At 31.2% G+C, this 23,492-nt stretch overlaps 1 protein-coding gene across 1 annotated transcript; it reads left to right on the plus strand.

Moving 5' to 3' along the window:
* Positions 1-287: 287 nt before the first annotated feature.
* On the plus strand, positions 288-22,586 carry LOC111035564. Its single transcript, XM_022317233.1, has 8 exons — positions 288-558; positions 2,178-2,478; positions 6,751-7,205; positions 9,716-9,864; positions 15,879-16,197; positions 20,281-20,551; positions 21,372-21,518; positions 21,981-22,586. Exons 1-8 carry the CDS (start codon positions 418-420, stop codon positions 22,229-22,231), a joined length of 2,034 nt encoding a protein of 677 aa, XP_022172925.1. The 5' UTR covers positions 288-417; the 3' UTR covers positions 22,232-22,586.
* Positions 22,587-23,492: the final 906 nt, after the last annotated feature.

Genomic DNA, 23,492 nt, shown 5'->3' on the forward strand with positions numbered 1-23,492 from the left:
AACGATCTGAATACAATTTGAATACCGCACACCGTTATTAATGTTTTCAATAGGGTAAACCGTTTTCTAATCGCTAGATTATATTATTATCGGGTCCCCTCCCCACAGCTCGCCGATAGGATAGGTACAGATGCAGACATACATGCATATGTAGGTACACTTACTATTTAGTGGTAGTAAATGAACGTAATGATAAAACGACGATAATAATAATAATAATAATAATTGTAACAATATTCACTAATATCTAATTATTTTTTTCTTAGTGATGATTCGGCCTACGACGGGTGTACAATCCTAGAAGTATCGATCCAGTGCGCTAACCGTCACAATAATATAAATTATTAAACAGTGAAGTGTTTTAGCATTATTATATAATTATATACCTATCAATAATTGTCATTATTTTTGAACATCATGTTTAAATACAACCAGGGCAGGGATCGATTCGTGCCCGATCGGCATCGAAGCCCTTATTCGTTTTATTCTGCACATCACATCGCTGCAAATCACCAATACGATTGTGTTTCCAACTTCAGCTTCGATGAACCCGGAACCGTAAGTACCTGTACCTATATATTTGCACTGTACTTTCGTGTGTGCACTGTGCATTTTTGTTTCTGATTGCATATATTTCGATTAAAGCATGCACAGAGACACTGCGAGTGTATTCATACAATTAGACGGTTCAAATAACAATCGCGTAAAGATTTTATAATAAAACATTTCATGACGTCCGTCGATCGCGTTAACGTCGATCATTTATCGTTGGTCTTCATGTTATCCACAATCTTGCAATGAGACATGAGCTAATCAATTTTATAATTAAAATTTCGATATTGATTTTTCAAAATTTTTCACCAGCTCACGCTCCAGTATAGTAATTTTAACACATTAATCTGCATTAATACCGGCCCAATAAAATAAGAATTAAGAATCCAACTGCTTAATTTCACGCAACACTCGAATTGAGGTTCACCCCAATCATCTGCAGCTGCAGTTGAACATTGGCTTTTTTGTTCTTTACCTGTGACTCGGAATTTTGTAAAAATCTTATTGAGAGTAAGTGCTCTAATATATCGATTATAAGTATATAGTTCGAAATATAATAGTGACATTTGAGGGGTGACAATCCAAAACGTACTATTTCCATTTTCCACTTTTTTTAGTATTTATGGATTTGTGTGACGAACTACTGAAGTTGTTTTGAGATATGGTAATCTTACCAAAAAATGTGTACAATTGTAATAAACGTTTTTTTGCTATGTTCCCTAAGTTATATTGTAATTAAATGTCCTAAATTTGACATCCAAGTATACTAATTGCGACAAAACGAACCATTTTCATTTAATAGTAAGTTTTGGCATAATTTCAGAAAATAGTACATTTTGTTGTTTATTTTTACAAAACGTACTATTTCCCGAATTAGTGCGTTTAACTTAGGAGTGTATAATTATTCTATATTATTTATTTTTCTATTTGGTCACATTTTTTAAAAGTTATCAAAAATAGTTATAATTTTTCTTTATTCTATGACAGGTAGTATATGAATAAAATAAATGTATAGGTACTTATTCGATAAAAATAAATCCTTAGCTAGGTAATATCCTTTTACAAAAATATATACATTAATATTACCTTAACATGGAGAAATAAATATCTTTATAATATGTATACTCCATAAGTATAATAAAATATAATGTGTTTATAGGTATATTCGTAACATATAAAATATACGTAAACAGTATTTAATTATTATTTTGTAATAATTTATACCAAATTGTAATCAATATTATAGGACATAGGTCTTTACTTAGGAGCAAAACTCTTTGTAAAATAAATTATAAAACAAAACTTAAAGTTATCATTTATTAATCATAGATAGTAAATAAACTGTAACAGTCCATTACTTAGGATTATTACCTACTTATTCTAATCGGTTTATTTATGTGCCACGATTATACTGATTTCTGGTTTAGACGGTTTAGTATAATATGATTGAGTTTAATATTGGGTTGGCGATTTCATGGTTTTAAAAAAAATACGATCGTGGTTTGAATACGTTTATTTTGAACTTGTGTAATGCATGGTCTCGGTTTATCCAACCGCTAAGTGCTCAAAATCGATAAAAAATCTTAGGTATTGTCAATTGATATATTGGTCCAATGTTTGGATAGGATTTCCTTGAGCCATTCGAGTGCGAACGGCAGCAAGAGCAGCAACACCGATCTTTCCGTCAACTTCAGTCGTACATGTCGCTGGAGTCCATTGGCGGACACCTGTTGAGGCACGTATTGAACAAGCGAAAAAATGGTACAGATGAGACAGACCTAGTCACCATGTACCGGGACACTAACTTAACGTGGCCCATCCGAATGGTCAGTCAGAGACGTTTGGCCCGGAAGTTCAATCATGCCACCAGCAAATCACTGGTAGCCGATCTGCTGTTGGACATGCCGAATCTGTCCAACGACTGGAGTAAGTAACATACAATAATCAAAACGCATTTCAGTGCATCGTATGGACGAAGTAGTTTCTTTGTATATCTAGTTTGCCTGTATGTACAGTAAAACTATTTTTTGTATTATTTATTAGTATACGAGCTTAAAAATTGTAATATTGAAACCACACGTTCAGACGATCAGATAGGACATTATAGGACTTATGATAATGTATTATTAATAATCAGGGACTTATAACACTTATAATCATCAAAATCAGCACTGAAAAAAAATTTAAGTACATCATTATAAGCACTCAAATAAGCACATGAAAATATTAAAATAAGCAAAACAAAAAGACAAACACTATCAATACTTTTTTTTTACATATTATGGTTTAATTTAGACACATAAAAAAAATTCATCTTTAAAAAAATTAAAACTTTTAGCCTCTCAGAGTTTTTGATAACATTTTAACTTCTTTATTATGCTTCTTATATATTTTCTGAAAAATGTTCGAATAAACGAAAAAACATTGAATAATTTAGCCGATTAGTAAATAAGCGAGCAAATACGAGTTCCAGTGTTTATTATTAGGAAATATGATACAAGGGAAAAAGAATATTTTTGTTCTAGGTTCTGAACAAAAATAACAAAAAAAAACAGAAATTAACTAAAATGTCTAGGTTTTTATCATTGGCACCTATCTATATCTAGACTAGGGCGTAAAATATGACAGCAGATATATGCATAAAAGCAAATAAAAGCGCTTTCATATTTCATAATAGATCTGATACACTTCCATGTCAAACCATAAAAATAAGCTAATGCTACAAGTTTCGAGCCCTGTTTATAACAATTAATAGATATGCACTTAATATCCTGAAATATATGATAAAAATGACAAAATATTTAAAAAATCGTACATATAAGCATTTGAGACTAATTTCGTGTGTTTAAAAAAATATTAAATAGAAATAATTTTGTGAGTTTAGAAGGAACCGCATATTCAATACACAATTTTAAACTTATGTAAAACATTGCTGGCGATTAAAGTAAATAAATAACAATAATAATAAACGGTATAAAAAGTTACTTTAAAAACTTGGTACCTTAGCACCTATTGTATATATTATTAGGAAAAATAATTATAAGACGTTATGAGGAATATGTAATTGAAAAAAAAAAAATTATTGATTTATTAAAATATCAGGAAAACAGACAAATAATTGAAAATTCACTAAATATACAAAAGTATGCATAATGCAATAAGTAAAATTTGTATTATTTTATTTTTATTTTTAATGATAATATACATTTTTAGCTTATACTGCTATATTTTTTGTTATTTTTGTATAAAACATGCAATTACTAGAAAATCTATTTCTCAAATAATGCTAGCGAAAATTAATACAGGTAACACTATACAATAATGGTACAATAATGATTTGTCGGTTAAATAAGTTAAATGCTATACTGGTTCTATACTTTTGAACATTTTTCTGTATAGGTACCTACTTTAATGTAGTTTATAATACATAATATCAATCACAACCACGTTTTTAATTTTCTTAAATAACTTTAAATTTACGAGCATTGTCGTGAAAAAAAATTAAAACATTGAATTTCGTGTCTTAAATAATATTTATGATACTATCGAACAAATGTATGTAGGATAGTCGATAAGATAGACACGGTGAGGTATATCTCGTACTTTGAATATAATCAATTATATACAATGTGAGTAATTAATCTAATGTAAATGGTAATACACTAATATACTATGATATAGACTATTTAGGTATATGTGTTGTGTTTTACATTTTAGGCAATTATGTAAAAATCACATGTAAACTGGGCATTCTATACAACTTCCTAAATATTGAGATAGCAGGATATATAATTGATATGAAATTTTACTTTTATCGTTTTATTTACCTTACATATTTTTATTTTTAATGATTCGTTTTATATTCAATAGACAACCTATTTAATTGTATATAGAGGTTAGCCAACCTATCAAACACTTAGACATCTTTTTGAATTAAAGTATCATTATAATATATACATATATATTATACAAAATGGTTCCTATTTGATAAAATAATAAAAAAAATATTTTTTTCTAATTATATAAAATAAGACACATACATTTATGTAAATATACAAATTAATATAATTAGAATTTCTAAAATCATACAAATAGCTGATTAAAATAATTTAAGCATTTTTATTAGCATATTAACTCGTTGAAAGTGAAAAATAGAAAAACCATAGTATTATGCTATTATGTCACATTATAAACTAATGTCACTATAATATATTATACATATATTATATTTAATTTCTTATCAAAAATCATCTAAGTTAGGTATGGTGATAAAGTGTTTTAAAAACTTTAGTAAACATATTTATAATTACTGACTACGAAGGAATCTAGCTGCCTCATTTTATTCCCCTACAATTATTTTTAATAAGAATTTTTTTTAATGTAGGCAAGTGGACAAATCTCCAAGAAAAAAGTTTTAGAATTACAACGAAATAACTAACGTTAATATAAATTGTGTAAACATCGTATTTTTTAATTTTTATTTTAGAATATAAAAATAATTATGAGAAATCTTATTTTAAATTTTCAATTATTAGCTATAAAAATTAAACATTTTATAAATTTTTAACTCCAAAATAGTACAAAAATGCTGATGAATTTCGTCAAAATTTGAAATTTAAATGCTTATAAAAAAATCGTGATTATATATCTTTAATATTTTTAAACTTCTATTGTAACAACTTATGAGTACCTAACTTTGTATTAAATTTTCAAATCTTAGGTATTTCCTGCATTTTTTATGAATTTCTGACTCGAAATAATTTGTCATATAAAATTGTCATAGTATTTGGTGAAAATTAAAAGTATTCACGGTTATTCGTTTTTAAGTTATAACAAATTAACAAAATTAATTTTGTCAAATATTGGTTTTGAATATAGATTCCCGTTTTTTCCGAGAAAACACATCACTGTAAAATCAATAAATTCGTTGTTCCGCTTATAATCTAAAATAATCTAAACATCACAGGTAACTCTAGTTGTATACACCAGACGCCACGCAAAAGCTTGATGTATATAACATATAGTTTTTCGATTTCCGATTCCCAAACCATCAAACGAGTAATTACCAATACCTGCTGTAAGAGTTAATTTAAGGTCTCCTTTGGGCGACTACGTTAACGAGGTCTGCACAAAATAATAATTAAATTAGGTCCAACAGGATGTACACCATGCAACTCAAAGGTTCCTTTACTCTCGAGCAATAGACTGAGATAACGAGTACTGGATGAGAAGGTAAGTACTTCGATTATGTCTTGGTACCTATTTAAAGTGTATTATTCGCCACGACAGCCTGAAACAAAACTTAAATAAAATTCTTGAATAATTTTATTAAGATGTAAAATAAACATAAATAAAACACTAATTCGGAACACCTAGCCCGCACTACGATTGTCGTTTCGCACGTAGGTACAATCGCCGTATTTACGTTCTCGCCGAATCACTTAGCGACAACCGGACTGCCTGTACCTGCGGCGTTATAAAGTAAAATATTAATGTCAACTCAGCACATCTTGCCTCATTGGCCTGCCCTTTATTAATAATTTATAGTTTAAAATAATCCTAGCTATATTGTTTATATATATTAACTAATATTATATATACCTACATTATATAGTCTATAATCTAAGACACTCTGCTGTATAGTTGATGTCGAAAACACCTTGACATTGTCTTTGAGTAGGTCAGTGTTAGGATGCGGTAAGTTTTAATTCGATGATAAATCATGTTTGCAAGCTTAATTATTTACAAGCAACAATTTTATTGTAAATAAATCGAATAAAAACTTATTTAAGTAGGTACAACGTTCAAATGTCTATAAAAGCATTAAGCATCTATATAGCACAATCAGAAGTAAAATATTTTAACCTTTTTATCATGTTTTTGAAATGGATTTATAAATATTTATTGAAAATAGGTACATCCAATGTTCATCAATCTTTTAGTTCTACTACCTACATAGATATATCTTTAGATACATATAGGTTACTTAAGTTTAGGTTAGGTGTACAGATATCTATACATATATAGGGATCTGTTCAAAAAATGAATAAAATGATTTTTTTTGGTCTTCATTACTAGATTTACGATTCAAGCTTGTGTTTATAAGCTACATTTTTTATTCTTAATACCATCTCATCTATTTGTATCATAATCTGTATACATTATTACGTGATTGATATGTTATATTACACTGTGCAGTGACCAAGATACTGGACTGGAGTTCGACGGGCTACTTGACGGCGGCCATTCAATCGTCAGTGCACTTGTGGTCGTGCCACACCCAGAGTGTTCAGTACACGATTGCCGCGGTGGACGAGCACGGGCCAACACAGGCCGACGGAGGCTCCACGAAAATCACCATCGGCTGTCTGAAATGGGACGCACAGGGCGAAAAACTGGGATATTCGTTCACAGTGGATCGGAGAGAAGAGTCGTCGTTCGATTCGTCGGATAATTCGTGGGGAGATGGAGGTCTCGGTGACTCGTCACTCTTAGAACGAATAAACGCGTATGCTGCACTCGATCGGCGAACTTCAGAGCAGGACGACCCTCTCGACGTCACGTATCGATCTCCGGGCATAAATGAGCCTGTTGACGAAACGCTCCGGATACCGCGAATCAATAACGCGATAAAGAGTACCGGGCACATAAAGGTACAGAGGCGTCTTCGAGTAAATTTCGGAAGGAGAATGGTGAAATAAATCTTGTATTGCTAAGAGGACTTTATAGGTACATACGAAATGTACTTGAAATTACAATAATATATAGAACATCACATGGTGCACAGGGACGTGCATCGTGCATCTAAAAGTATGAAAACCAATATGGTTCACATAGATACCGCAGAGTCGAATCATCACTTTGACTGCTAAATTATTGGCAACAATTAATAACTGATACAGTAGGTACCCCAATAGGCATTAGGTTAATATAATCATAGGTAGGATGTGGCAACGAGATTAAATCCCGCATCGGTGGAAACACCGCCAAGGATTGTTGCTTCTCATCGAATGTTTTTCACGTAGTTATAAGTACTGTATTCCTATAGTACTGACCAAATACTAAATATCAGTACCAGTGCAGCACTGTACACGGTACTGTTGAAGCGTTATCATCCTAGATATTTTTAAACTATTTTTAAGTCAGTAAAGCCTGAAAAATAAATTTTGAAATTGTGAGACATATAGACGTTGATTAAAACGTCTGAAAATATAGTGTTCTATATTTTTAATTTATCCTAAAAAAATTTCATTTTTAAATCATTAACTATTAATAGATTTGAGTGTTGTATTATCTTTGTTCTATTTTCTTACGTAAAACTAAATCTACAACTAGTTAGTACGTAATAATATGGCAGTTCACAAGAGCTATTACGTATTTTATAACTGATTTAAAATCTATTGTTCATAACTTAAATTAATTTCAAAATAATATTTAAATCTGTCTTCGCTTTTGGGAGCAGAACATTTTAACTAATCCTAAACTTTTAGGGTCGTTTCCGGTAAAAACGTTGATCTAGTTAAGACTAGTTTATATTTAAAATTACCGTTAGGGCGTAGGGAGTAAGTAAAGTTAGACATTTTAACCAAATAATTATTTTTTAACTATTAATTATGTTATCATTTGCTATTCATAGTGTGGTTTTCAAATTTTTTATTTTCACATCATTTTTTTTAAGATAAAAAGCTATTTCAAAGTATTAAAAATAAGACAAAAGAATATTTTTTTTAGCATTTGAAGTTCAAATTTGAAAAAATTCATTAAAATAACAAAAATCTTCAAATTGTTTTAAAAACTGATAGAATCTTTAACTTTTATAGTTGAAGCTTGAACATTTCATAAAGGTGCCTATAAATATTTCATATTGAAAGCAAAATCTAAAAGTACAAAACTATAATTTTTTTATAATCATTTGAACTTTGAAGTTACGAAATTAGATATTTAAACATACAAAAACACATAGCACTTGTACATATACATACACTTAAAAAGTTTAGTATAAGTAAATTCACAGTTATTTTTTTAATCAGCATTTGAAGATAGAATTTTGAATAGATTTGTCAAAATAATTTTGTATTTAAAAATTTATAAATATTTTAGTATTCATATGTAAGGTTTTTAAAATTACATACAACAATAGGAAAAAGTATATAAATACGCTTTGCGTATACAAATTATAAAATATATAATTTGAATATTAAATCTTCAAAAGAAAATGTATTTGGATACTTTCATTTCCCATTCGTATATTTATTTTATTTTATCTCAAAGTTGTTTTTTTGTTCATATTATTATTTAATAATAAAAGTTAAGTTGCAATTTAATTATTCGTCCGCTTGTAATAATAATATAAAGTTAATTTGATTTAATTATTATCTTTCATAGTTTTTAGAGCCATTTTGGCTTTAGCTGTTTTTTAATCATAAAATATCTATATATTATTTATACATAACTATACAATTAACTATAAAAAGAATAACGATTTAAATTATTTTCTTGTAATTCAAAAATATTAATACTAGGAACCTATATTATTATATTTTACACAGGCACAGAATGAAATGTTTAAGACATTTAGATTAATTTAAAACTATTGCTTATTTATACTAGGAATCTATTCATCATAATGTATCATACCATTAGACAATAGAAACCTATTGCGATAATACCACATACTACATATAATATGAATTAGTCTCTTATAATACTAAAAATCTAAGAATGATTATATGTACCAATAAAACGTTTGATATATAATTATATAAATGAAAAAAGACTCTAATTAGCTATTCATCCTTCACTTAGAATTGTTTTTCTGTTTTTGTAAATAATGATGGATCATTGAATTCAAATTAAATACTTATATTTATGTTACTCAACGAAGAAAATTTCATTCAAAATTCAAAACCAACCATACGGCAAAGCGAGTTCCCTGGTTTTTTTTTCTATGAAAATGCAAATCCATGTTTTTGCATAATATAATTATTGCACTTTGGGGCGGGGAGGGGGGGGGGGTTTTATCAATTAATTATTATTATCATTATACACTACGTATGCTTGCATTTTGCTTATAATTTAACCAACATGTACAGGTAGTTCCTATAATTTTATGATTCTTCAATTTGAAATTTATTATAATATTATTATCACATATTGTTAACAGGTTTGGTTATTGAATCCACCGAATGACAAATCAAATAATGAACAAAAGACATCGAGTTGTGGTTGTGTAACTGATGACACTTGCCAATGGCCGCATGGATGCAGAATTATTGTCATGGATTGGTTGGCCAACGGTCGTGTTTTAGTAACGTTAGTTATAACACAGTTATATAATATAATATGAATTATGATTAACATATGATATGAATTTGAATGGTAGGTAAACAGAAAAATGATGAACTCATAAAATATCTGATAACATTAACTTTATAGGTTTTGCATTTAAAACTATGCCAATATTTCTATGTCAATAATTTTTTTTTATTATTTTACTTAAATATTCAGTTTAAAGTGTTTAAACAAATCCATATTATGTTAAATTATAAGTAGTATCATGGTATAGTCATATTAAACGATTAACTCATAATTTGGAATTTTCATATTTTTATTATGCGACCAATTAAATATATATATATTTATAGGATACAGTCATATCAGTCCACATAAGCTTATGTGTAAAGGACATCTTAAACATATTTATCATAGAATTTAATAGCTAAACATAGGTACTGTACGTCTGTATTACTGTAGATTAGGTAGTGTATATATTATATACCCATGTGGCTTAATAGAATATCATAATCATATAATTGTAAGTAAAATAGTAAAAATGATCTAGGTACTATAATTATTTTATTAAATATGCATATCTCTTGCATTATGATGAAAATGTTTTAAGACTATTACCTACTTATAGTACCTATCTATAGATAATAATAATACCATTCAAAAGGTGACCTTATGGTACCTATGTATTATACTTGTGCATACAAATAATAAATAGTATCTTAAAGGGATATCGTCATACCGACTGTTTGTAAGGAATTCAATATAGAAAATATTCTAAGTACTTGCATGTAGATCGTGTTGTAAATGTGTATTTAATAATTTTAATATAAATGATCTTTAGTGTGACTGGAGAAATGATGTAAGAGAAATAATAGCGGATCGCTTCTGCACATGCATACTCATGTCAATAACACACTAAAAAATAATATTTTTTTTTTTTTGTAATTAAAGTATTTTTATTCAATCTGTTTCAATACATGAACAATAAGAATAAGAGATGAAGTAAATTAAATAAAAAAAAAAATAAATAAATAAATGACAGATTTTTCCGACTGTAGAGGCCTCCCAGCGGAGGTACTACGATATGAGTAAGACTAAATTAGGCTAGCAGGTCACGACACCACTGTCTTTTAAGTCTTTTAACTGGACTACCTGGGATAGAAGCAAATGAAAGATTGGAGATTAACGAATTCTTATGATGGGCTAGGAGGCTATTGAAACGTTTATAGAGAGTTTTGACTAGTTCGGAGACAAATGGAATTTTTAGGTCAGAGTGGAGGGTGTGGTTAGAGACATAAAAGGGTGCTTTTAGAATGGTACGTAGAGTTTTGGATTGGAATCTTTGAATGCGGTTGATGTTGGAAATTTTGGTAGCGCCCCATAGTTTAATCCCATAAGTCCAAATGGGTCTTAGTAGGAGTTTGTAAAGCAGCAGCTTATTGGAGAGTTTCAAATGCTTTGATGTTAGAAGTGGACGAAGGAGTCGAAAGCGGTCGTTAAGTATACGGGTTTTGCTTATTATGTGAGGTTTCCAGGTGAGACGGCGGTCAATGAGTATACCAAGGTAACGTATGCACTGCGCAGGGGGGAGTGGTTGATTATTGAGGTAAAGTGTTGGGCATACACCGTGACGAAGTGCAAAAGTACCGTGGATGGATTTGGTTTCATTCATTTTTACGTCCCATGTTTTGTACCACGATTCAAGGGAGAAGAGATGATCTTGTATGTAGGAGGAGGCTAGAACACGGGATCTGAGCTGGTTGCTAGTATGGCTTTGTCGTCAGCAAAATCACCGACTAAGGTATTGGGTGAAGTAGGCTGGTCAGAGATGTAGAGATTGAAGAGTAAGGGAGCAATTACCTGCTTTTATTTCAGTAGGAGAGGAGAAAGAAGAACCTACACGTACGGAGAAGAACCTATCTTCGAGGTAGGATTTGAGGATAAGATAGTAGTGGCTAGGAAGGATAAGTTTTAATTTATAAAGGAGGCCTGAGTGCCAGACTCTGTCGAAAGCTCGGGAGACATCAAGGAAAGCACCAGTGCAGTATAGTTTTTCCTCCAGGGCAAATGAAATTTTGTCAACCAGGCGATGAATCTGATGGATCGTTGAGTGACTGTTGCGAAAACTGAATTGTGAGTCTGGTAGTATTTTAGCTTCATCAACTATTGGGAGTATTCGTTTGAGAAGGAGTTTTTCAAATAGTTTGGAGAGAGTTGGTAGGAGACTTATAGGCCTATATGAGGAAGAACAGTCAGGGGTTTTTTTTTGTTTTGGTATGAGTATTATAATAGAATATTTCCATAATATAGGAAAGTATGATAAACGAAGCATAGCGTTATAAATTTGCGTTAGAAAAATTATGGTTTTTCTGAGAAGGTGTTTGACCACTTCCGCTGAAATTAAGTCAAATCCAGGAGATTTATTTGGTGAGTTTTTCTTAAGATTAAATTCAACTTCACTAGGGTAAAAAGCTCTAGGAGGAGGATACAATGGAAGAGGAGAGTTTAGAAAGCTTTCAACTTCTTGGATTTTGGTTGGAGAGATAATATTGTGATGTGGTTGAAATGTGTTTGATAGGTGGTTGGCAAATATGTTGGCTTGAGATTGTTCAGACAATGCCCAGCTACCATCAGCATTACGTAGGGTAGGGGGAGGATTGTGAATTCATAGTAGTTTCCTAGTGGATTTCCATAGGGAGCCGTCTATGCCAGTGAGAGAAGAAATATAGTTTGCGTAAGACTCCGATTTAAGGTTAGCTAGGAGACGTTTCAACTTTTGGGTAAGTGCATTGTAATGGGATTTGTCAAAGGGTATCGAGTTCTTTGCCAAATAACCCGAGCGCGACGTTTTTTTGAGATGAGAGTTCGTATGTAGGAGGGGAGATGAGGGGGAGGCTTAACGTGCAAGGGCACAGGTTTAGCTGAGTCCCACACAGAGGTTTGGATATTAGTTGTGAGTAGGTTTACTGCGTCATCGATATCAGAGGGAATCTTTAGGGGATGGTTAAGGCAGGTTTTTTCAGATAGGATTGTACTAAATTTGTCCCAGTCGATTGGAAATTGTGATAGAGCTGAGGAGTTGACTTTAGCTTGAGAAAGACAGTCTAGCGAAAGCATGACTGGCGAATGGTCTGAGCAAGGGTCAATGAGATTAAACATTTGGGTGTGGAGATTTCTTGGAATCTTAGTGACGAAGATATCTAGGATGTCTGGCATTTTTCGACGGGAGTTAGGCCAGTATGTATAATTTGGAGGTGCAATGACAGTAGAGTTGGTAGTTAGTAGGGATTGGAGGAGAGAATTTCCTCTAGGGTTTGAGGCACGACAGCCCCACTGAGGATGCTTTGCATTTAGATCACCACCTATGACGTAGTTGTTGTTGAATGTGGAGAAAATTTCAGTAAATCTGGCAGGGGAGATTTTGTGTTTTGGTGGAGAATAAACAACTGCGAATGTGATAGGGATATTATTAATTATTAGAAATATTGCGCAGGATTGAATATCGTCAGATATGAAGTTTGGGAGTGGTATGTATTTAAGTGAAGATTTTATATATATTGCTGCTCCTGCATGTGCAGTGTTGTCTGGGTGGTTTGCACGGTAGGAATCGTAACCAGTGAGGTTGACATATGAGTTGGAGGTGAAGTGGGTTTCAGATATAAGGACAATGTCAATTCTTTTTTCTTGGAGGGTGAGGAGAAGTTCATTAGTGTGATTCTTTAGTCCGTTAGCATTCCATAGAAGGGTGAGGAGAGAGTTAGAAGTATAGGAGCTAGGCATTTTGTTTAGTATCAAGGAGCTTGGAGATGACAGAGGTGAGGAGAGTAATTAGAGGATTGATAACAGATTTAAATTCATCTAAAAACTTAGAAAAAACATCAATATCAGTTTTGGGGGAATGGTTGTCGCAAGATTGATTATGAGTGGTGTCGTTACCTGTTACATTTGCATAAGATCTGGGGCGCGTGTTTGATTGAAGATTGGAAGATGGCGAGCTGGTTGATGGAGCAGGGCATTGAGGAGGCTGCTTTAGATGAGGTTTCTGAGTGAGTTTGGTTGTGGTGAGTGGGTGACAGCGGCGGTTTTGGAGCTCCTTGTGAACAGTGCAGCCTTTGTAGTTGGCTGGGTGACTGCCGGAGCACAGCGCGCAGGTGGCGGGAGTGTCAGGCGTTTTTCCGCATACTGAAGTTGGGTGGCCCTCACCACATTTAACACAGCGTGGGGGGTAGGAGCAGTAAGGTCTTGTGTGCCCGTAAAATTGGCAGTTAAGGCATTGTGGAATATCGCGGCGTGTATGAGGTTCCTCGACTTTGACTAATGTGTGCAGGATTGACTTGACGTTGAAGATGTCTTTGTTGGAGGGGTCAGGCTCGAGATCAACGAAGAACATGGAAGAGCCATTTTTGTTTGGTGATGCTTTATATTTGTGACTTGCCTAGTTGAGAACCCAATTTCCTCAATTGCCGAGGAGATATCTGAAGTTGGGGTGGAGGGGTGAAGATTTCTTATGACCACTCTGTAAGATTTCTCTGATTGAAGCTGATAAGTATGGAATGATGCGTTGTTTTCATTTAGGAAATGGATTATTTTTCTATAGTCATCAGATTTTTCGGCTTGCACTTTTAAATGGGTGGATGTCGATTTACATACGAAGGTTAGGTAAATAATATTAATTTTTTTTTTTTTGACAAAAGTATCAATCTAAATCTTATCTATTTATCCGATAAGATTTCTGAATATTAATCTGTATTCGTCATGAAATTAAATCGAAAGTGAATTTCTTACAATTTTAATTATTTTTTCCATTTAAATATTTTTTCCATTTTAAATAATATATTTTTTAAATTTAAAAATGTAATTTCTAAGGAAAATGGATTAGGAGTTCAATTTCAAAACAGTGAAAAAGTTGTTTTTAAGTTGACTTTGTGACGAATTCAAAAATATTTTCTGAAATTTAATCTGATGACTACGATAATTGATACAATTGGTATAAGATCAAAGAATAATATAGACACGTACGTGTTAAGAAAACGAAACCAGACAAATTCGACAGTACGCATTTAATGGAACTATTGGTCGCAAGATAACAAAATTTTTTTTTTTTTTTACTAAGAAAATTTACAATCTGTATTTACATGATACAATAAGTAAAATGGATAATTGATATAACCCTATATACATAAGATAACAAAAGCTAACCTCAGATTTATATTTTGAAATGTTATTATCAACAACGTTTTTTCGTCATTCGCCGACTTTGCTCTACTTGTTGAGTCCTTGTTTGCTTTGCCGACTTTTACAACTCGTTGTGCGTCTTTTTAGTCTTAACTGGTTCTATACATTTGAAAAACCCTTTTTGTACATCAAACTGTGTACACAGAAAAAGTTGTTGCTTATGCGCAAAATACAAGAGTTAAAAAATGTATGATCTAATAGTTTAGTCTCACATTCGTTATTCCACAAACAGTATTGAAAAATATATATTTAGAACTGAGAAATATAAGCATCTGAAATATAGAGTATACACTGTTCTTGTGGACAGTGGACACTCAATAGATAGTAGGGTACATAATACAATATTATAATACTATTTAACATATATTTATCATATGTATCACCTATTTTGAATCTTAATAATTGTATATTCAATATATATTTTATCGATGAACAAAATAATTGTCATTAATAATATTATATATAAAAATGTATTTACAATATTCCCATTGTGCAATAATATGTTGCAGAATGCATTAAATATAATAATGAATAAGATTGTACAATAGAACTTATTGTATGTTGTGGTAACACTGAAAGTACACCAAGTTCTCTTCCAATTGCGTTCGTAAAGCCCTCTCTATAGTATTACTCTATGTATAAGATTATTCTATTTTGTTAAATAACATAGACGGGATGGAATTATCTTAAACATATTTATTTCAATATTTCGTTGCACACTGACACTGCGTAGGTTAGAGGTAGAGCACTTCGAGGTACAAAACAATCGTCATTTCATTATGTTGTTTTGCGTATTTCAGGGGATGCACTAGGTCCAAAGTGACATTTTTCCGGTACGATTTCGCCCAAAAGAAATTGATCGTTACCCGCATTATACACACGATTGAAAAAAATTCGGTAATAAGCTGCCTGCACGTGTCGCAGGACAAATGGAGTCGTCACTTGGCCGTGGCCACACACTCGCAAAAGGCGTGCGTATTGAAAGTTTGGCGCATCGAAGACCCACTGGAGTTGTGCCCACACCACGATCGGCGCTTCGATTCTACTATCAATGTGACCGAAACTTTGACCGACCGTTACGACAGTAAACAGAATGGCCAAGTTAATTGGCTGATAAAGGTATAAATCATATGTCATTATAGTTTATTGTGTCTGCGATTTGTCGTGTACACAGAACGCAATAATAATACTATTGCCTATTGGCACTGACGGATTCCGAAATAGATTTGTTTGTGCGTTTCTGGTACTTTTGATGGCGTGTACAATATCATCGTTCAGCTGAGCTGCATACAGTTTTCGGGCATCGGCCTTGACTAAAGGATTTAATTCGGAGAGTTGCTGACGGTTTTCTACGATTTATTAACACTACAGCTTTAGGAAGTCAAGTCCGTGCATTCAATCTTTGTAAACCGCATTTAAATCGCATAGAAATTACTTTAAAAATATAATATAGGATTAAATATAATGTTCTAACCTTGATATGGTTAATCATACTTTTTTAAATTTAAAGTGTCTTATTTTGGACGGATAGTTCTGTTATAGTTGACTCCCGAAGTCAAAAAGGTCGATAATTGTAATACAAATTGACTCCCAGCTATACATGTACTAGTTACTTCCCGAAGTACTAAAAGTTGAGGTCTAGTACTAGTTATTTCCTTACAGGCAGGCATTAAATGCATAATTGATTCAAAATGTTTTATTTATATTTATTTGGTACAATTATATTAGTATAATATTTACTCGTATTCTCGTACATCGTAGTATATAATATGTAATGGTGATTTTACCACCATTATTAAATATGTTGTTATTGATTACTTGACTTTATTTTTAATAATTTTGCATTCTAAATGTATAGGTATATTACCTAAGACAGATGTTTTTTAATCGTGCTATATAAATCCAAACATCTAAAAAAATGAATTTAAAACATTTAAATTATTCTCAATAATTCAATAATTTTAATATACAGTTCTTTCTATATTTAAAATAAAACTCCATAAACAAACATTATAAAATATAAAAATATCTAAACACCTATAAGACTAATATTTATCATTATTATGTAATATTATATTAATTTATATTATACTAAATTGTATGTGTTACTATAACCTTAATTTATTTTAATTATAACATAATATTTATTTATTTATTTACGTAGAAGATCTATTGAAGATTATTAACTCCAGAGATTAACAACTACTTAATTCTTAAAAAAAAAAAAATTTTTGGGAAGGAACTCATTTATAATTAAGAATTATCTGCTCTTTGAGGTCACTAGCATTTGTGAACTTTTCTATTACAATATAGACCAGACTATTTTAACGCAATTTGTATACTTTGGGGAAAAACTAGAATACGATTTTTGTACAAACCGTAGGTAGGGACTTATAGTTTTTTTTTATTGAGAGCATTTTTGAAACAAAAAGTTTAGAAAAGTGTAAGAAATATAAAAAAAGTTTTTATTTAAACAAATGGTAGACGACTAAAGTATATAAGGAACAGAAATGTGTGTTCAAATATTATGTTTTTGTAATTGATTTATACCTAATATAGATGTCACGGGTAATGTTAACATTTGGATAATGTCGACATTATCTGACTAATGTCAACATTAGCCAACTGTTATCATTACCCGCCATGAATATTATTAAATGCTGGCTAATGTTAACATTAACCGGTTAATATGACATTAGCCAAGGACTTATGGATAATGTCTTAACAACTATAAAATTGCATCATGCATGATATGAAATCATTTTAAATTATTAGCAATATTAAATATATTTTAGATACAATTAACCATATGCAAAAAAAAGATACAATAATTACTAATTACCATAAAATACATAATACGAGTATAATTTAAATGAGTTTATACTAATAATACAATATTAAATTTTATTTTATATTTTAAGATTTTTTATTTAAACGACGAGATTTATGGTTGCCTTTCAATTCATTAATTACATTTAAATATTTTTCATCTGCAGATAAATAAGATGAATTATCTTCTCTTTTTTCAGACAATAATTTCTCAAATAAATTATAAAATTCCATTTTTGTTTTCATTTTATTTAAAAAATTAAATTTAAAACACTTAACACTGTACTGGAAACTGTCACACGTGAAAACTGAAACAGACTAACAACAGATCGAAGCGAGACGTCGCATAGGTATAAAGATGAAATAAGATAAATATTAAGTTCGTATATATTTGCTATTTTATCGGTAAGATATATAACTGACTAACTCAGTTATAAGTTAAGATAAGATATTATTAGCTGGGGTCAGCAACCCGTGGCCTGTGTTGCGATTTTAAGCCTGCGATTACAATTTATCTAAATTTAAAAATCATATTAATTTATTAGTATTTTGATATTTTTAATTTTTTTTATTATTATTATGTGTTATTATTAAAACTGTGTTAATATATACCACGTTTAATTATACCAAGCAGTGATGAAACTTAAATAAATTAAATTTGATATAACTTTTAAAATTTAGATTGTACTAATATAATGAAGTGTGATATATAGGCCCATAAATTTTATTTTTTATTTTTTGGTCCTTGACACCAAAAAAGTTGCTCACCACCATAGAATGCTAAAAAACCTCTATATAGCCTATTTAGTACATAACTTTTAACATTATCCAAAATTGACTGGCTAAGGTTAACATTATCCGGATAATGTTGATATTTCAAGTTTATAAACGAAAAATTACACATTAGCCAACACGAATGGCTAATGTCGACATTATCCGAATGTTAACATTACCCGTAACATAGATATAAATTTTTACGTAAAAATGTGGGTTAAAATATGTTTTATTAATTGATTTATAATATAGATAATTATTTTTATGTTTATGTGTTATACTATCACAATTACATTTTTTGACAACCAATTGAAGTAGTGTAAAGCACATGAATTTTGCAGGAAGCCCCCCCCCCTCCCAACTCCCCGATTATAATTGTAACTTGTCAGTTATCGTTAAATTATATATGTATCAATTGCGCAGTAATAAAGTTACATTTTTTATAAGTATTTTTTTTTTTGATGATAGATAATTCTACAGATTATTTTAGGAAACTACCAAAAAACTAGCGTTCTAAAATACCACATATAGTATAATTACGATTTTAAATTTTTACTGCCTTGAGGGATTGGGTAAACATTTCTACAGCTCCTTCTAGAATAAAACATTGAATAAGTCTTGCAGGAATGTCAAATAAATCCAAACAAACAAAATATGTATCTGGTATTTTGGTCAGATGCCCCAAATTCAAAAAAGCAAATGTATATGAATTAATAATTTTTTTATAATAGTCTGAAAATATAATGCTGTTGTTAATTATTCATAAAATAAAATGTAGTTATTTCATTTTTGGTAATACATATTTCACATAAATAAATAATATATATTTTGTATACATAGCAGAAATATACGAATTTTGTATTGTACAATATTATAATATGTACTCCACACACTGTTGAGTATATGTATAGAATTGCATATTATTAAACACAATATATAGACAATAAATCTGATTACCGATCTCACCATCACTTGATAAGAAAGGTGCAAATGATGATAGGAAAGTGTGATGGTTGCAATTGTAGCATATAATATCATCATGTAATAGTTTAAAGACTGTCGCTTTAAGGGGACTATGATAGCTGGTATCCACCTACTTGTTATCACAATGTTATGACTCAGTCACGATTTAAGTTAGGTTTATTTCACTAATCTCCCCGCCCCCACTCTATGGAAAACTATCCTGCTCAATAAAAGTGTTGTTGGTACTAATTTCTTTTTAAATTAAATCGTTTAAGAGGATGTTGTCAGACCACTGTGTTTATCTTTCTCTGGCTTACTCTAAACATAAACCATATACATATAATGTTTGTTCAGTATAATTTTTTATAGTAGGCAATTTTACTCTTAGATATAAAAATATAAATGCAATGAATGCGTTTTATCTATGTTCCCCTCGAGTCTGAAAAAGAAAACAAATATTGTGCTGACATCCCCGCAACTGTAAGATGATCGGGAGGATCCTCCCAGCCCTAAGTGCACCTGTTACCGGTACGACTGGTAATCGACTATCACTATGTTTATATAACCGTCGCATATTGCAACGAGTACCTGTACATAAAAGTATCTACCTATCTACCATATTATGTTAAAATATAGGCCTTCGCTTGGCACCCGTGGAAACATGCTTTGATGTGTTACGCTGTCACATCGGTTCCACAGGACGGGATGCAGATGTACATCAATCTCAAGTCCCCCTCGTGGTTTGTGTTGGCGAACGCGTGCAAAGGACAAGTGTTGAAGCGCATCGAACAGACCGCAAGCAACTGCTGTCCGACGGTGGACATACTGCACGTAAACACGCACTCCATGACGTTCAGCCGACTGACCGGTGAACTTCTGGTGTCGGCCACGACCGTGTACAATGTCAGTGAGTACAACGATAATTATATTAGTTAGTAAGTAATATAATATGATTGGAACGCGTTACGCGTGTCACCCTCGTGCACGGGTTACAATATAGTCGGTAGATATTAGGTTCCGTGTACGGATAAGTTGCCGGTTCTCACACCAAAATTTGATCATAACATTCTTATACCTAATAGGTAAGTATCAACAACAATAACGTGCCGAAATTTTACTTTTTTTTACCCCACGGTTAACTCTTGTTTGATATACTGGCAATTTTAATGAGATTTTAAGAAAAATATTAATTTTAATCATATTTAAATAACTTATAGGTACCTATAATAGTTCAAGTTATACTTAATAGTGGTCATACGACATACGTCAGTAGCCAGTACGTACTGTTGATACTTGATAGTTAAGTATTGCATATGATTAAGAAATGATGTTTGATAAAAAGGGTAGTGAAAGTTATCCATCGATAAAAAAAACAGTTTTCATCATAAAAATATGAAAACATTGTGCATTTGTGTGATATCGTTTTTATTTTTTCAATATGACGTTAACAATAATCAAAATGTTCTAAAGTTTCGGGAAATGAAAACAAAAGTGTAGGTGGTAATGAAATATGATCCTGAGGTCTGAATACAAACAGCACTGTTGATGGACTAGTTCTTGAAGAAAGAGTAGTACTTTGCACGATAACACTCGGTGTTCCATACACATATATACAGATCCATCTTCCATCGTTGGTCGTTTCCGAATATATTTGACGTTTCGGCTCCATATTGTGGTATCTTAATTTATCTCATAGTTCTAAATAATTTATTTTTTCTATTTTACAGGATATAACGCCAACTCAATTCCCGCCATAGTAGAAAAAAACAGCGTCGTGGTGATGCACGCCTTGGATCGAATCATAGAGACATTGAGCAGTAGCCACACGGACAGAGGACTGTTTTTTGCGTGGAGTCCGGATGGAAAACGTATAGGTATTGTGTTTATCGCATCATCACGTTCACTGTCCCCAAGTTTAAATCAAATTGAAAATCAACGGTCATATAGGTATCAATAAACGCGTGGTTCATTAATTCGACTATTGATTTCACAATAAATACATCTACGTACATATTGTGTGTGTGCATACAATTAATTGTGAGAAGCGATATCATATTTCGAGATAATAGAGTTTCTTTATACGTAATATGATACACAAATATTAACATAGTGAACTCCAGCAGTATTGTACTACTAACTTTCTAAGTTTTGTTTTGTGACCGATGGAATAAATAAACAATATTATACACCATCACACAATGTGGTCAATGGTCATCGAACAGTGAACGTGTCCGGTTTTTATAATAATATAATATTATATATAATGGACGGTGATATACGTCGTGAATTCTTTTGTTTCTTTATAATTATCTAAAATCGTTTTTTTTTATTTATAGCTTTGACGAGTTCCGACGAATCGTTGAGAATATGGAACTTTTGGCCGACCAGTAACGTCCAAAAAAAATCCAATAGTTGTCTACCACACGTCTACACCACAAATGCGAGTACCGCGGTTACTTCGGACCATTTCACTGAAGATGGAGACTTAAGCAATAGCAATTACAGACTTATACACAACCGGAGCTCTCAAAATAGCCAATCAGCGATGTCCGAGCTATCGTTGGATGCAGCTCGCATAATCAAATGATCGTAATGATGAGACTTGCGTTATGTTTAATTTACGTCACGCGGCGGGTGTGAGAATAATCGGACATTTATAAAAATGTTCGAGTCAATAAATAAAAAAAAAACCTAAGTGTTACATGCTAAAAGTTAACTACTACATTTGGTCCAAGGTTAAATGCCTACTTAACTTGGGGCCACTTATGGATATCATAATAAATTATAATTTTATCGTTGGTTTCCTTATCTTTTTCTATACACAGATGTTATATTTATATAACTACTACGACTTCCGTAATCTTTGATTCTATCTTTCTTTTTCTAGTAATTATTTTACTCATTTGTAAGGTACATTTTTCTCAGCTTGTTTATGTAATTATGAATTTAATTTTGTATTTTTATATTTTTTTATTTTTTTATTACCTATTATTGTATACATATAATTACCATTATCATTAGTATTATTGTGTTACGGGTGGTATTCAAAATTTGCAACTGCTATACAATTTAATTTTTACACAACATGCATTATAATATATTTCATATAGTACCTCTTATTTATTTTTATTATTATTATTATTATTATTATATTAAGTTTATTCCAGTGTTGAATAGCACTCACGGCCATGACGCTGAACAATAATATAAAATATCATGCGGTGTAGTTATTCAGCTATATCTTTATTCTTTATCATTATTGTTCTTGGAGCTGTAGCCAAAACAAGGCTACAAATAAATATAGCTGAACAATTAGTATATTTTTTATACAGAGTGATTCACTGATTCATCGAGCAGTCCACCCCCTCGACCTCTGGCTCTTTTTATTCTTTAATATGGCATTTACTAAAATTCTGAGTTTTGGAATTTTTAAGTTTACCTATTAAAAGATTTTAATCAAAGACCACATTTCTTGGTGAATCATCCTGTATAATCCTGGATTATTCCCGATCCACCTCTAGTTCTCAATACTACATAATGTTAGTAATTAGTTATTATATAGTATCACATAATATTAAGTAAAATATCATATACTAATCAGTAATCATAAATTCCACCATTAACATCAGAATAATTCTAAATTTTAACATAGTATAACATATTAATATAGGAATATTAAATATTATATAATTTTTGTATAATCCAACATAATTACATAAGCTGAAATTATTGGTGAGAATGATTTCTGGAGGGGGGATGGGCCGAGGGTAGCATTTATAACACGCGAAAATTAATCATAACATTCTAACAATGTAATGATTACATATTGGAACTCAAGTTTAAAACTA

The sequence above is a fragment of the Myzus persicae genome, unplaced genomic scaffold, assembly GCF_001856785.1.
Source record: "Myzus persicae strain clone G006 unplaced genomic scaffold, MPER_G0061.0, whole genome shotgun sequence".
Lineage (NCBI taxonomy): Eukaryota > Metazoa > Arthropoda > Insecta > Hemiptera > Aphididae > Myzus > Myzus persicae.